Below are 15,959 nucleotides of genomic sequence, written 5' to 3'. Positions count from 1 at the left end.
CTCTTTTAGGTCACTTTTTTGATTAGCAACAAAGGGAGCTTCATTCAATATATATAAACAATACACCAACATTTCATGAGAACTGCTGAAAACATTTTTGTGTTAACGTCTGAAAACTGGAAAATCACCCCTTTTTAATTAATAAAACCCGTTAACTCGGAAACGTAAAATCTAAAATTTATAAAAATTGAAAGTTACCTCATGTTAATAGATATAAACAATTCACCAAAATTCCTTGCTTTGTGAAAGCATTTTTGAGATATCATCAGAAAACTGAAAAAAAAACACCAATTTTATTGAATAAAAACCCATTACCCAGAAACTTAAAATCTAAAATTTATAAAAAAAAAACTTCGGAAAAAAAAGGGAGCTCACGTCAATAGATATAACCAATTTCCCAAAGTTTAATGCAAATGGTTAAAGAGTTTTTGAGTTAATGTCCGACATGTTGACAACAGACGGACAACAGTATACCATAATACGTTCCGTAAACGAGCGTATAAAAAATATTATAATATATTGAGTAGTAATTTAAACACATTCTAGATACATAAATTAATACTAAAAACATAGTCATAAAAAATGGAATGCATTACAAAGGATTATATCCGTAATAAGAAATACTGATTTGTCAAAGACCGAATTATTTTAATATTTCATTTACTGTTATCTGTTTTTGTCCATTTTAATTCCTTGTTATCTGTTATGAGCCAAATCAATTTGCTGTTTTGCTGTTATTGGGACCCCCCTTGCCCCCCTCATTTAAGAATTGAATGCTTCTTTTTGTAACTTCATTGGGGTGTAAAAGCGTTGACCGAAGTACATTTTGTATGAAGCGCGGAAGCGCTTCATACTAAAAATGTGCGCACGGTCAACGCTTTTACAACCCTATGAAGTTACAAAAAGAAGCATTCAAAACTTATAATTACATTTTTAGCTATGATCATGAAAACTCGAATTTTATTATTGTTTTATTTAATTCACTTGTACACTTTATTGTGGGACCACGTGTTATCATGAATGAAAAGTTTTATTGAGCAATGCAATTGCTTACGGAATAACACGAGATGTGCAGTTAGCCAATCAGAATAAAGTATCATAATGAAACATACATCTAATGTAATTATTCACTATTATAATGGGTGCCATCCTTATAAGGGTGATTTTCCCGTTACCAGAATATGTAACAGTTATATAAATATAGCGGGTAATGATGCGAAGCTGGTTAAATTATTTGGTTACAAAACACACTATTGATCAGGATATCATATTTTCATTGATTTTGAGTTGGGAATATCGGAGAAGTTCGAGAAAAAAAAGATTAAAAAAAGCAATCAATGATTCTCAAAATCTAGTTTGTTTCATATAAATCGCCCTGACTGAATGATCATAGACGTTTTGGGGAATTTACTTTCTTTCTCACTGTTCATTTTTAACTGATATTTTCACGCTCTTATATCCATGATAAGATAAAACAAAAATTGCAATCTATACGGTACTGCCCCTATGATTCCCCTATGAGGCGGATCATGAGAGGGTATTCATAAATTATACATATATTTATAAATTTAAGCTGTTGTGGTATCGTATACCACGTACACATCAAACCAGTGAAAATAAAAAATAAGTTCAGTGAATAATTAAACTCGGAATATTTCAGTACAAGAGAACAAATAAAAACAAAAGGGCAAGCATGCATCTATTCGCTTTACCAGGGCCGCTTTCAATATCCGTAGCAGCTACGTAGATTTTGACTATTGAACGTGTAGCTATAGACTAGTTGTTACATAGATATTGATAGCAGCTACGTAGCTGCTACGATATTGAACTCAACCCTAAAAACTTGACTGTAATTTTTGTCACAAATGTAATGGGTGACGAACCATTGGTATCAATCAGCTAGAGCTCTGAGTAGCTTGGAATTCCGCTCAGTGGTATCATCTCAGATGTCCATCGTTGTGTCTTTTACAATAGAAGTTATCATATAACCCTCTCCAAATTTAATGGTCATTACTTAAGAACGAGTCATCATAAAAAGGATCGTCCTTACATTGAATATGCATGACATATTTGCCACTGGACGTCAGTTTCGTTTTTGAAGCAAACTATTAATAACATTCAATAAATAGCCCACCAGTCGTTAAATTAAGAGTTTAATTAGTCTTTGTTTGATTTGTTTCGTCAGATTTTTCTCTTTTTATCGAACGTCCTTTATACTATGATCCAACGGATTTTAATTTTTGGTGTTTGTAATTTACGCCTTCTTCGGATATAAATATAAACAAAATAATTTGACTTCGAGTAGCGACCTATACGTCATAAGACAACCTACACGATATTTTAGACATTGTTATTGATGTACAGGTTAAACAAATCTGAAATCAATAAACCTATATCATTCTATGATCACTTCAAAAACTATGGGAAACGTAAATGGAATCAGTATTTTGTGACGTCATGTGATGTATTATGAATATTCATAGCGCACCTGCCATTTTGAATAGAAAAGCAGAAAGGTTCGGAGTTCGGAATACAAACAGAGATGTCATCGTATTATTTAACATACTAACATGGATTAATTTTATTCTAACTCTTTACTAATATTTATCATAGCATGGGGATATTATAGGCGGCTGATAAACTATGCCGTCGGTGCTTTTTTGTTCTATTTTCCTCGTGGTGGCGGTTGGTCGAGGTTGTTGTTTTGGTGCCCCTCTAGAAAATCCGTTTCCTTTGGGAACGGTTGGTAAGTAATATGAATAATTTAACCCAAAACAACCCATCATCTGCATGTGCAATGTCTCATTTAATCATATCATTTCATTATCAGTGAAAATATCCGAAATATGTTTGTTTATTTTGATGAAAAAATTAACATAATCTCAATTTTAGCAGACGCCTAATGCCACTTCCGTTTCAGCGATGAAATAAAAAGATGATCAAGATACTCTCAACTTACACCAAATTAATTGAAATGTCGTGATGATCTGATGATAGTGTGGACTGTTGAAAAGAAAAAAAAGGGGGAGGGATGAAGTAATATTTCTTTTGAAATTTTGTGTCTAAAGGCTGAAAGTAATTTTTCTTTGAGTGATCAAATGAAAAAAGGCAGTGTATGCGGGTTTGAATATTCAAATTGCGGTTTGTAGGCTACGCGTTTTAAACATGTATTAAATATAAACAATTTCCCTTTGAAGTATATGTAGGTCAGATAGGTCAATATTTGCAATTGTTTCTCCATAGACAATAATGGTATCATTTTCATCTGTAGCTCAGTCTATATCGTAAACTTAAATATGTATGATGGCTGGTTTCAAAGCTGAGACATTTTCACATATGTGGTTAAATTTTCAGTGTAAGAAGTGAGATAACTTTTTCTGTAAATTAGCATACCCCAAAAGTCCTTTCGTGATGCAACTCCTTGTGAATAAATCGTTTTTTTAACACAATGAGTTCTGTTGAAAATTTAATACTTTGAAAACGCTCCATAATTTTAACACATTTATTCTATGTTCCTTTACTTTCAAAATAAACTTAAATGGTTAAGCTCAGTCACTTGCGAAAAACAGAAACTTGTCCAATATCCATGATATCACTACACAGAGATTTTTTGTTTACACACAACTTTTGAGATCCTCATTTTGAGGCGCATTAGGGATATTGATCAAGATAATGCATATATATATTTTATATATTTTTGATTTTTGTGAGAAAAAAAATAGTTATTCATATATTTTCGATGAAATCAAGAGGGATGCATGATACATTTGTAACTCAAGATTTTGCTTAGAGGCCAATCTGTTGTATTATGTTTGATTATTAAAGTACACTATTGGATATAAAGGGTACTCTTGAAATAGACATCTATAAATACACTATCATATCAATTATTCAGTTTTTCGTGATGGTTGATAAAGAAAATTTAAAGCTTATGTAAAGATCAATGTACTGATTCATTTACCCAAAGAGTTATTGTCATCTCAGTTACATGGTTACATAAAAAAGGATTTGAATGTCAAAGTGAACATATTATGAGCAGTCAGGATTCTACTTTGTTAAAATTATCTCCCCTTATTTTGTGAAAATAAAAACCATAGCAGGAATGACAGTTCAAAATAAGTTTTGTTCAGATATCAAATAAAGGTAATTGTTTGTCTGTTTTGTGGGGTTCTTATATATCAAACAATTACAGACTGCATGGAGATTCGTTAAACCTCAAATAGGTCAACATGTGTAGATATGCATTTTCTAAAGGTCAATGTCTATCCTATGCAGTCATAAAAATTTAGAAAAACATTCTCAATTCTGTAGGATCCAGAACCATTGTAGAACAAATCAGAGGATATGTCATGTATGTCAATTTGTCTGTGTTAAAATTGTTCTTCCATTTATTTCTACCAGATCTATATCAGAATTAAAATTTCTACCATAACAAATTAGAATTTTCATTTTTCTAGAAGGACCCTGCTTAATACTAGTTTCTAAGTTGTAAGGTGGCAAATAATATGTGGAAATAGAACTCTAAACATGAAAATAATGTCCCTTAGTGGATTTTTTTTTATTATTTAGACAAAGAGAAGTCAGTGCTATATATTCCATTACCAATACATGAATTTCTGGTCATTCAAATATTCTCCCATTGTCTCTGGTAAAAAAAGTCAATATATAAATATCATTGTTAAAAATGAAAAAGTGACAGTCTGAACACTAGATTAAACTCTACCACCTGTTTGTGTTCAGCTTTATGTTACATTTGTATGTTGACTTTAAGTGTTGTTATGGAGTTGTGTCATTGACATTTATGCCAGGTTTACTTATTCATATTTTCACTTCCAAGGTATTTTTCTGAATTGTCAACTTTTGTTTTGAAAAATGACAAATGCCATTGATTTTTTTGGTGATAGAAAACAGTAGGTATTAAGAATAGCCATGCAGTCTCACAAAATTGAATAATAGCATAATTTACTGTTTGGCTGAAGGACAATTCACTACTCTTAGTATTGGAAACGTGTGAAGAACAGTTTAATAATGGAGGAGAATTATTGATAAATTCTCATGTAAATAGTATGAATATTTATAATTACTGGTGAACATATTCATTGATATTGGTATCAACCAACATCTGTCTATATATAAAATGAACAATCTAAATATTTTTAGTAGAAAATCTTTCAATTTTGCCAATTTTTATAATACAGACATTGAATAATTGTCATTGTAATTACAGTTTACCAGTTTGGTCACTTGTGTCAGCTTTTTTTCTATTTTTTGAAGCTAAAGTGTGAGATCTTGATGTTGACCTTATCCGATATTGAGAATAAGTTTTGTTTTCTCATCAGAACATGCAAACATATATAGTGGCATATACTGGGTCGTACCCCTTAGTACATGTATTTGATATGTACCTGGATTGTAAATTGTATTCCATAATTAAAGCTTGGTCTATCATTTCCTAACTTGCCAAATTCATGTATTTCCTGGTATGATGAAATCAGCTGTATTACACCTCACTGATCAGTTGTAAGCTGTTAGACATTGATCATTATCTAAGCTTACTATTCAACCTTGCTATCTATCCTCTCCTTAATAAAAAGGTTTCCTGCATTTAATTGCTTATCTATATATATCATATCCTACCAGTTGGTAATATGGTAGTCTGTAAGTATTCATATCATTTTCATGATCATACTAAAACACTAATACATATGAATTAAAAGTCAAATAAATTTATTCATGTATGTTGAATGTTTTGTTTTATTGTCAAATGAAAGGAGTTCTAATGGACAGGATTGTTCCAGTAAATAAAAGGATAGCATTAAAGTGTTAAAACAAATCCCAAACACCATTGAACATGTTGAAATATATACACACAAAAAAAACCTAAAATATACTGGGAAACTGCAGATGACCTAAAATGTATTGGGAAACTGCAGATGACCTTAAATATACTGGGAAACTGCAGATGACCTTAAATATACTGGGAAACTGCAGATGACCTAAAATATACTGGGAAACTGCAGATGACCTAAAATATACTGGGAAACTGCAGATGATCTAAAATATACTGGGAAACTGCAGATGACCTAAAATATACCTGGATACTGCAGCAGACTATCAACCAATACACAAATTTATGTGAAGGAATATGAATAGCAAATAATATACAACATCATTCATCTAATTCAGACCTAATTCATCACAGAAACCAGCATACAGTAATATATGTAAGTGAAACAAAACAATGACAATATATGTGGGTAACAGTCAGCTAGGCAGCAACCCTAAAAAATGATAACAGAACAGACATATTGAGGATAGTTACACCCCTTCCAAAACAATAGAAACATGTCCTTGACAGGCTAACTATCTTTTTAAGAAGAGGTATAGGGGGAGGGTCCAGATCTCACAAACATGTTTAACCCCGCCGCATTTTTGCGCCTGTCCCAAGTCAGGAGCCTCTGGCCTTTGTTAGTCTTGTATTATTTTAATTTTAGTTTCTTGTGTACAATTTGGAAATTAGTATGGCGTTCATTATCACTGAACTAGTATATATTTGTTAAGGGGCCAGGTGAAGGACGCCTCCGGGTGCGGGAATTTCTCGCTACATTGAAGACCTGTTGGTGACCTTCTGCTGTCGTTTTTTTTTATGGTCGGGTTGTTGTCTCTTTGGCACATTCCCCATTTCCATTCTCAATTTTATTTAACTTGTATTACATGTTTTAAAGCAAATAATTTGATAGAAAACAATCTGCATTCAATACCAAATTCTTTTAAACACAAAAACACTAAGTTGTAAATATGTAAGTATGTAATATTACTACATACTTCACTGATGTTGATCCATGCTTTAGACAATCTCATTGGAATGGCCAAATGAAACTACAAAGATCATCTTGGATAAAAAGGTCCATTTGTAAGCTATTGCTATATCTTGCTGTTTGTCCTCATAAACATGTTAACAGATCTTTTTCTTCAACCACTTTTCCAATCTAGACAAATATTGGTTTCAATTATCTCTAGGGTGTATACTTCAAAACTTGTGGATGAAAAACAAAAATGATTTAAATGTACATTGTACAGCAACAAATGACCACCACTGAATTATAGGCTCCTGACTTGGGACAGGCACATACATAATGTGTGGGGACATGATTGCTAACAAAAAAAGTATTGCCATTGTGACTGAGTCTAGAAATAGAAAATAAGGATACAAGTTAAATTTTTGTTTATACATCTTTGGAAATTTTAACAGAAGGAGAAAAACAAGTTGATCAGATTTAGAATTCTTTTCTTTAAGTCAGAAGTTGTCAATTCACTGAGCTTTTGATCTCAATGGCTGCTAAGTGCTTTCACTTAATTTTAAAAATTTAAATTATAATATCTTGAATGCTCATGATCAAGATTCAGAAAAATTGTGAAAAAAATATCAGCAAGAAATGACAAACAAATCAATTGGTACAAAATTATCATTGAATAATAAGATGGTATGTTTTCTGTAGGGAGATTCAAGATAATGCTACAAAATTATTATTCTATTTTATTCCAGTTTTGCACAAAAAAATCCAATCGTCAAGTATTGACATGTTGCTTGTTAAATGTCCTCTATTGAGGACCCCTTTCTTTATAACTCTATCCTTAGGGGTTGTGTATAATTTAAAGAAGGATTTCTCCAATCTCCATTACATGTATTATAAGTAAATAAATCTCTTGAGATTTATCAATCAGATATATTAGGAATGTTTATCTGTATCCATTTGAAAATTTAATGTTAAATTATATTTACATTAATGGTTATTGGTTAACTTGACTCTGTCAATTTCTAATGAATTAGTGTGGAAATTAAATACATGTTATTGAAATTGGAGTTAAGTATTCATCCTTGTCCCTCTGTATGTATGTCCCAAAGTTGATTTCCATCCTCTAACTTTAGTTTGCATCAACCAAATGTTATGAAACTTATACAGAATGCTTATTACCACAAAACACAGATCAAGTTTGAATTTTGGTGTAGTCACTTTGACCATTCTAGAGTTACGCCCATTTACAAATGAAAAAATTGCTGAATTTTTCGTCTCTGTTCTCTAACTAATTAAGTTTGTCTCAACCAAAAGATATGAAACTTATACACAATGCTTATAACCACAAAATACAGATCAAGTTTGAATTTTGAAGGCATCACTTAAACCGTTTTAGTGTAATGCCCCTTTATAAAAGGAAAAATTGCTGATTTTTTTGTTTCTGTTCTTTAACTTTAACTGTTCTTCAGTTATGTCCCTTTACACTATAATTTTATATGATATGCAAGCAGAGAGGCATCATCTGTGTCCCATAGACAAATTTCACATTTATTTTCTATCCATTCACATTCTGTCCATCTGAATAAAAAATAGTTTCAAGAACACATCTTGAGCATCAGACTTGCTTTGTTGGAATGAAACTTCTTGATTTTAGGATCAATTAGGCCAATGAGTAAGGTCACTGTAACTATAGAAGAAGAATTATTTTAGGAAACTCTGACACTGACACACCGTGTCCTTGTGGGATAACTAGTAATTACAAAAGTTTAAATGGACAGGCAACTTGCAGGTGAATCTGTGGAAAACTATGATAGGGTCCCCAATAAGTATAAGATAAAGTTCATTGATAGAAAAAAATAGAGAAATCCTATGTTTAATAAAAAATTTGATTTAGACCCGCAAGCCAATCAAACATTTTTATTAGGTCAAGGTACCATCCACAAACCAAACTCAGAATATATTTTTGTTTTAGAAACAAAAGTCAATAGGCTTCTTTCACTTCAAAGTTTCATTCCCATTAAGATAGGTAACTTCAAGCTATCATCCAGAAACTTTTTTCAAAATAAAGTCTATACTCAGCAACTATAACTTTGACCCCCAAGCCTTTTTCCTTCCCTAGATGTATATCTCCCATATGTACACGTTTCATTCCAATGAAGCCTTTTTCCTTCCCTAGATGTATATCTCCCATATGTACACGTTTCATTCCAATGAAGCCTTTTTCCTTCCCTAGATGTATTATATCTCCCATATGTACACGTTTCATTCCAATGAAGCCTTTTTCCTTCCCTAGATGTATTATATCTCCCATATGTACACGTTTCATTCCAATCAAGCAAGTGAAACTAAAAAGTTACTATTTGAACTTTCAAAGTTGGAGAAGCTTCTTCTACATGTAGGAGTAACTGCCTTTGAAAGGGGCCTCTGTTGCAGAGTGGTCTCACGGCGGGTTTAAGTAGTCAAACTACCATATCACTAGCCTGTCAAAACTGTGGTTACAAGTCCAACAAGACTTAGTACTTCATTTAAATTTGATTAAAGACAGTGTAGTGATTAGTCAGTGGAAAACTCAGTGTGTGCAATTTTAGTCTCAATAGGCATATATTTGAACCTAACTTACCGGTACTATCTTACAGAAGAAAGGATGTGTCAAATGAAAGGGAATAGGTACACCAATCATTTAAAAGTGCTTTTATATAGATTTAATGAACTCTTTATATTGACTCCAACTTTTATGTACATAGCTTCTTTCATTTCACTTCCTCCAAAAAGGCCCAAGACCAGGCCATAAATACAACACAATTTACACATTTTTTCTATGATAATCTACTGTTTTTCTAGATTCATGGTTCACATATGGTAATTAAAACTTGAAATAAGCCTAGGAACACAAATATCAACACATGAAAAACTGTCTGATGGAAAGTCAGCTAGCTCCTCAGGCATAGAAATGGAAATTGTATAAAAATGCTTATTTCAGGCATATTATAATGCTAAAATTAGACATCTTTACTGAATTTCTATCTAATAAAGATGTAAATCCTTTAATTTTAAAGTTGAACAGATTGATACCCTCAAGTCATTCAGGGAAGTTTCCAAAGTACAGAATCTACATTTATTGAATTCATGTCTTATGCTGAGGACAGTTATTTACATTGTATTCCTTGTAGGCAAAAATTGCAAATTAAAAAAATTACAACTACTCTATTTAAAACAGATTTTTATAGTGTAGTATACTACTTTTGGGACAAATTATATTATAATTATAGAGAATTTGATCAGCTCTAACTCAAAATATGGATAATTTATGTTAGGTCAGTCTGTAATTCAGTTTGACAGCTTCATGCAGACATACTAATTTTATACCGGTAACCCTTTAAAGGACGTATTATGGTATACTGTTGGCCATCTGTTCTTCTGTTTGTTGTCAACATCTTGGACAATAACTAAAAATCTTCAACCAATTTGCATGAAAATTTGGTGAACTGTTTATATATATTGACTTGAGCTTCCTTTCGTATTTATAAATTTAAGATTTTTAGTTTCTGAGTTTATTCATTAAAAAGGGGAGATTTTCCAGTATTCAGACAATAACGCAAAAACTCTTTCAGCACTTTCAGGAAATTTTGGTGATTTGTTTATATTATTTATTGACATGAGCTCCCTATGATTTTTATAAATTTTAGATGTTATGTTTCAGTGTTAAGTATCTTATTTTAAAAAAAAGGGGGGGGGGGAGATGCGCTCATAATGAGCAACTGTTTATTGACCTTTTCAAACTGGACCAAATTACTACTTTCCTTAATAATTAATGCCCCAAATTTTTGTAACACCAAATTTCATACCCATACTACTTACTTTTTATGCCCCACCTACGATAGTAGAGGGGCATTATGTTTTCTGGTCTGTGCCTCCGTTCGTCCATCCGTCCGTCTGGTTAAAGTTTTTGGTTGAGGTAGTTTTTGATGAAGCTGAAGTCCAATCAACTTGAAACTTAATACACATGTTCCCCATGATATGATCTTTCTAATTTTAATGCCAAATTATAGTTTTGACCCCAATTTCATGGTCCACTGAACATAGAAAATGATAGTGCAAAGTTCAGGTTAAAGTTTTTGGTCAAGGTAGTTTTTGATGAAGTTAAAGTTACATCAACTTGAAACTTAGTACACATGTTCCCTATGATATGATCTTTCTAATTTTAATTCCAAATTAAAGTTTTGACCCCAATTTCACGGTCCACTGAACATAGAAAATGATAGTGGGAGTGGGGCATAGGTGTACTATGTACACATTCTTGTTTATGCATAAAATTAAAAGAATAAATTTGGAAGTACCGGTATATGAAAAAAATTTGAAAGTTATACAGCACTGTCCTCACTAGGGACTCTATTCGTAGACAATGAAAAATCAAAGGATCGATAATGGGACCACTATCCTTATAGTCAATTGTATTATTAGAAAAAACTCCAAAGGGACACTAGCTACGAGATATATGTATAAAAAATCTAATATATTATTTGTTGAAATGCTAAAAGTGAAATAATAATTTGCTTTTAGCAGCCAGTATGGTTCAATTTTGTCAAAATAAGCTAAAAAAACACTGATTATGAATTATTCACTTGCAATTGAATAATTCAACCTCATTGAATCCAATGGATATCAATGTGAACTTCAATTAAACCCCTTGGCTTAAGATCGATAAGACGTGAATTGTATGTGTAAAGTTATTCAAAGGAAAAGAATGTCAACATTGAAAGTGAAACAAAGGTAATTTATTTGATTGACTGATTTGATCAACAAAAAAACATTCTTATACAGGTAAAAATGACAATTAACATTTATTTTTCATCTATAATATGAAATTAAATAGACCTAGAAAAATCCAACAGCAGGAGTTTGCTTAGTCTATCTATATCTATATTTATGTTTACATACACTATATATGTGGTCATCGGATGACCTTAGAGGTCAACTTGATAGTTAATTAGATGGCATCTAGACTAAAATACACACAAAATGAAGCTACTTATTTTCATGCCCATGCCCTGTAAATAGTTTATTTTAGACTTTTAATAGTTTGGATAAATGTTTTACATTGTTATAAATCAAATATGAGAATTTGATTAAAATCTGTGAACATGAATTTGACAGCTAGTAGTACAGGCCCCTTTAAATACTTTTTTATGCCCCACCTACAATAGTAGAGGGGCATTATGTTTTCTGGTCTGTGGCTCCGTTCGTCCGTCCGTCTGTGGTTCCGTTCCAGGTTAAAGTTTTTGGTCAAGGTAGTTTTTGATGAAGCTGAAGTCCAATCAACTTGAAACTTAGTATACTTGTTGCTTATGAGACAATCTTTCTAATTTTTAAGCCAAATTAGACTTTTGACCCCAATTTCACGGTCCACTGAACATAGAAAATGAAAGTGGGAGTTTTAGGTTAAAGTTTTTGGTCAAGGTAGTTTTTGATGAAGCTGAAGTCCAATCAACTTGAAACTTAGTACACTTGTTGCTTATGATATGATCTTTCTAATTTTAATGCCAAATTAGATAATTACCCAATTTCACGGTCCATGGAACATGGAAAAGGATAGTGTGAGTGGGGCATCCGTGTACTTTGGACACATTCTTGTTTAGGTTTTAATTTATGTTTGGCTTGTTAACATTTAATAATTGCATGCTTTCTAGTTACAAGTGTAAATCCTGCTTAATAAAGCAGTATTCAACAATTCATAAATACCAAGCTTTATTTCCATAATACTTGTTATGATTCAGCATCTAGCACCCACAACATATAAATGTCAATGCTATAGTATCTCTTAATTTAGTTCTACAAGACTTACAATGCTACGATACTTATTTCTTTAACGATTATCGAGTCTTAAGAAGGATGTATTGGACGAATAGTAAAGACGATTAGTTATTGATGTCTATTATCTCAGATAAATTCATACAAAACTTGTCTGGCCTTCAGTTGCTTTTGATTAGGGCTTATGGTAGGAAGAATGTGTAGTAACTGTCTTGCTTGTTAGGTTGCTGTATAAATCATTTTAGCTTACAGTTACACTGATATGTAGAATGTAGTTCTTTTAAGGTTTTAGCACAGTCTGAAGATTTTAAACTTTGTTGTCAAAAGTGAGATGGAATACTTATTATGTACTGGATTCTAATTCTATAAATTGTTCTTTTCACAGAGATAACTTTGAAAATTGTATTTTTTTGCTTCTTTACAGACAGAAATCTTATAAGTTTAACTGTGTAAGTGTTACCTTACATTTTTAAAAAGAGTCATATATAGAAACTGGTGTAATAGATGACTTTCAATGTCATTATCCTAGATCTGAAAATTAGGCGTCTTGATTTAAACATGCTGAATTTATACACAAGAACACATACATGTTTTAAAAAGCAGTGCAGAGCACTAACTTGGAAGGAATCATTTTCTATGATTTTCTGACTCTTTAATTATTTTATATGTATTAAATGTTTAAATAATAAATTGGACATCTTGACCCGAAACTCTCTCAACTGACAACATTATACGAGATTCACATTAAGTTCAAATAAAACATATTTTCAAATGAAGGCAATTATGATTGATTTTAAAGGAGTTCCAGTAAAGTATTCCTTTAAGCATAGAATAATGATAGAAAATTATCCTATAACATTTGCAGTGTTTATTTCTATTCAAGGAAAATCCTTCTACATCATACAATTAAGACCCATTGCAGTTTTTTGTCCAGTTCCAATAATGTTCGTGTCATTGCCCTACAATCTATGGAGTATTGCAAGACAATAGTAATGAATACGGTACTAAACCTGAAAATAGAATGGCAGAATACCCATCAATATGCATTGAAAATTACTGATATTATTGAACAGCAATGTCAGTCCATCAGTTTTGAAATGCGTGTTGATTTACTTGATTTATGAATTGATTTGGCACTAACATTATCAAGTTTCATTGATATTGTTGTCTGGGCTTTCAACCGTTAGATGGCTGACATGATTGTTTTTAAAATGACCAATTGATTTTTGGGTATTACTATATTCCAGGAATAGATCTATGTAAAAGAACATGTTAATTGATCCAATAGAAAGGTCTTGAAAAATGGATAGACCACGAAAAAATGTCATCTAGGGATCACTTTTAAATTTTCTATTATCTATTCAGAGAGCTTGTTTATTCAGATGAAATATCCACCCTTTGCTGATGTGACTATTTTGCATGCAGCCAAACTGATGAATTGTCAGCACAATGACACATATTTATTGATATACAACATCCACAAAAAATCCACTATAAATGAGTAGAAGAGGATGTGGATTATTCTTCTGTTGATTATTAATAATATAATGTAAATTCAGAAATTATTGCGATGTTTTTATTATTGCGAAAAATATGACAGGGTTATAGTTGCAATAATTTAAACTCGCATTTTGAAATTTATATATGAATTTAAGTAGATTTTTCTCAATATCGCAAAAATTAAAATCACATTTTAGTTTAAAATGACAAAATCACAATAATAAATGCATGCAATAATTTCTGAATTTACAGTATACATTCATTGACATTGTTGGTTTAGAGGTTTTAACATGTTTAAGTGACTCACAGCATGATTTCTTCTTAGCAGGTTATGTACTTTAAATATGGTCAGCTTGCTTTAAGATACTTTAAAATTCTTTAATATGTCATGATTTATATTTATTTGGAATTTTTGTTTCCTAATGTAAACCTATTTGAGGTGCCACCAGTCTAGAATATGTTTACCCTTCCAAAACTTCTTAAGTGTGTTGTGTTTTATGCATATTGTTTGTTTGTGGGTCTTAAATCTTTTGTAGCCGTGGCGTATTGTCAGTTTATTTTTTCAACTTATGAGTTTGAAAGTCCCTCTGGTATCATTTGTCTCTCTTTTAAAGTTGAGAGCTTTCCTGAAATGGAATTTTTGTATGTTCTTTTTTGTAATTTACTTTAGTCTCTAGATCGAAATCTATAAAAGTGGGAGAGATGAGATCATGAAAAACTGAGTATTGAATGATGTCTCTTTTTCATGTGCCTGTCCCAGGCAGTAGTTTGACATGTAATATATATGGCAAATCTTAATGTCATTGATATTTTGAGAAATATGTTATAATGTAGGGTTATTGCATGAATATTGGGGAATATTGTCCCGAGTAGAATTTTATATTGCACGAGCTTGCGAGTGCAATATATGTTCTACGAGGGACAATATTCCCCAATATTCATGCAATAACCCTTTTATTGTATAGCAATATAATATTTGAAAGTAAAAATTGGTTTAAACTAATATTTTGTCATTGATGACGTCATGAATTTTGAGAAATATGTTATAATGTCAAATCTTTGAATGTGTTTAGCAAAATCTATTTACTACTCATATAGTCTGTACAATTTAGAGCAATTCTATTTTGTAAAAATATCTGTCTATTGTTAAAGGCTGTAACTTCTTGGCATCTTGGTTACTTGGTTAGTTTTAATATTGGTTGCTGTCTTATTGAAGTATACCCAGCCTTTACTTAGAATTCAAACATAGTGTTTTGAAGTGTGTTAAATAAAGCCAGTAATAATGCAATAAATTTGCTATTTGGTTTCGGGATGAGTTTTAGGGATTGAAACATTATGTCACTAATAAAATTTGTCTATACTTCAGAAAAGTAAATTTATAGAAGAATGTCATATAAAGCCTACATAATTTCTATTCTAATGCAATTATTTTTTAACAATTATTTTGATTGGATGACAGCAAGCGTAAAATTCTCTATCTCCTTGTCTGTAACTAAGGAAGCCGACATTTTGAATTTCGGAATGTGTTGACATGTTATTTCTACAATAATAAACAAAAAACTCACTTTTTGCGCCTAAAAATCTTCTTTTTATAAAATTTTATTACATTTTGAAGCGGCCCAGAAGCCAGAAAACGCCCGGTGTTTATGTTTGACGCCGGAAGCATATCTATGACGTCACCTAGTGTAGGGACCAAAGAAGATAACATCTTTTCGCGGAATTTTCTTTAATGAAGATTTTACACTGAAATAATGATTGAAATTTAATTATGAACTTGTTTTGCATTAGAATAGAGATAACTGTATTGTATTTGAAGCTTTGCGGACGTCCATCGGTAGTTTTACTGTCGCAAAT

The 15,959-nt window shown here is 31.5% G+C and overlaps 1 protein-coding gene across 1 annotated transcript in view; it reads left to right on the top strand.

The window, feature by feature from the left end:
• Window positions 1-2,491: 2,491 nt before the first annotated feature.
• The window catches only part of LOC143064360 (receptor-type tyrosine-protein phosphatase N2-like), a 141,065-nt gene continuing 127,597 nt past the window's right edge, over window positions 2,492-15,959 (top strand). Inside the window, exon 1 of the mRNA XM_076237128.1 lies at window positions 2,492-2,746. Coding sequence (XP_076093243.1) covers window positions 2,644-2,746 — 103 coding nt within the window. The 5' untranslated portion in view covers window positions 2,492-2,643. The remainder of the gene's footprint in view (window positions 2,747-15,959) is intronic.

The sequence above is a fragment of the Mytilus galloprovincialis genome, chromosome 2 (genome assembly GCF_965363235.1).
Source record: "Mytilus galloprovincialis chromosome 2, xbMytGall1.hap1.1, whole genome shotgun sequence".
Lineage (NCBI taxonomy): Eukaryota > Metazoa > Mollusca > Bivalvia > Mytilida > Mytilidae > Mytilus > Mytilus galloprovincialis.
This window is presented reverse-complemented; position numbering and strand designations above follow the sequence as displayed.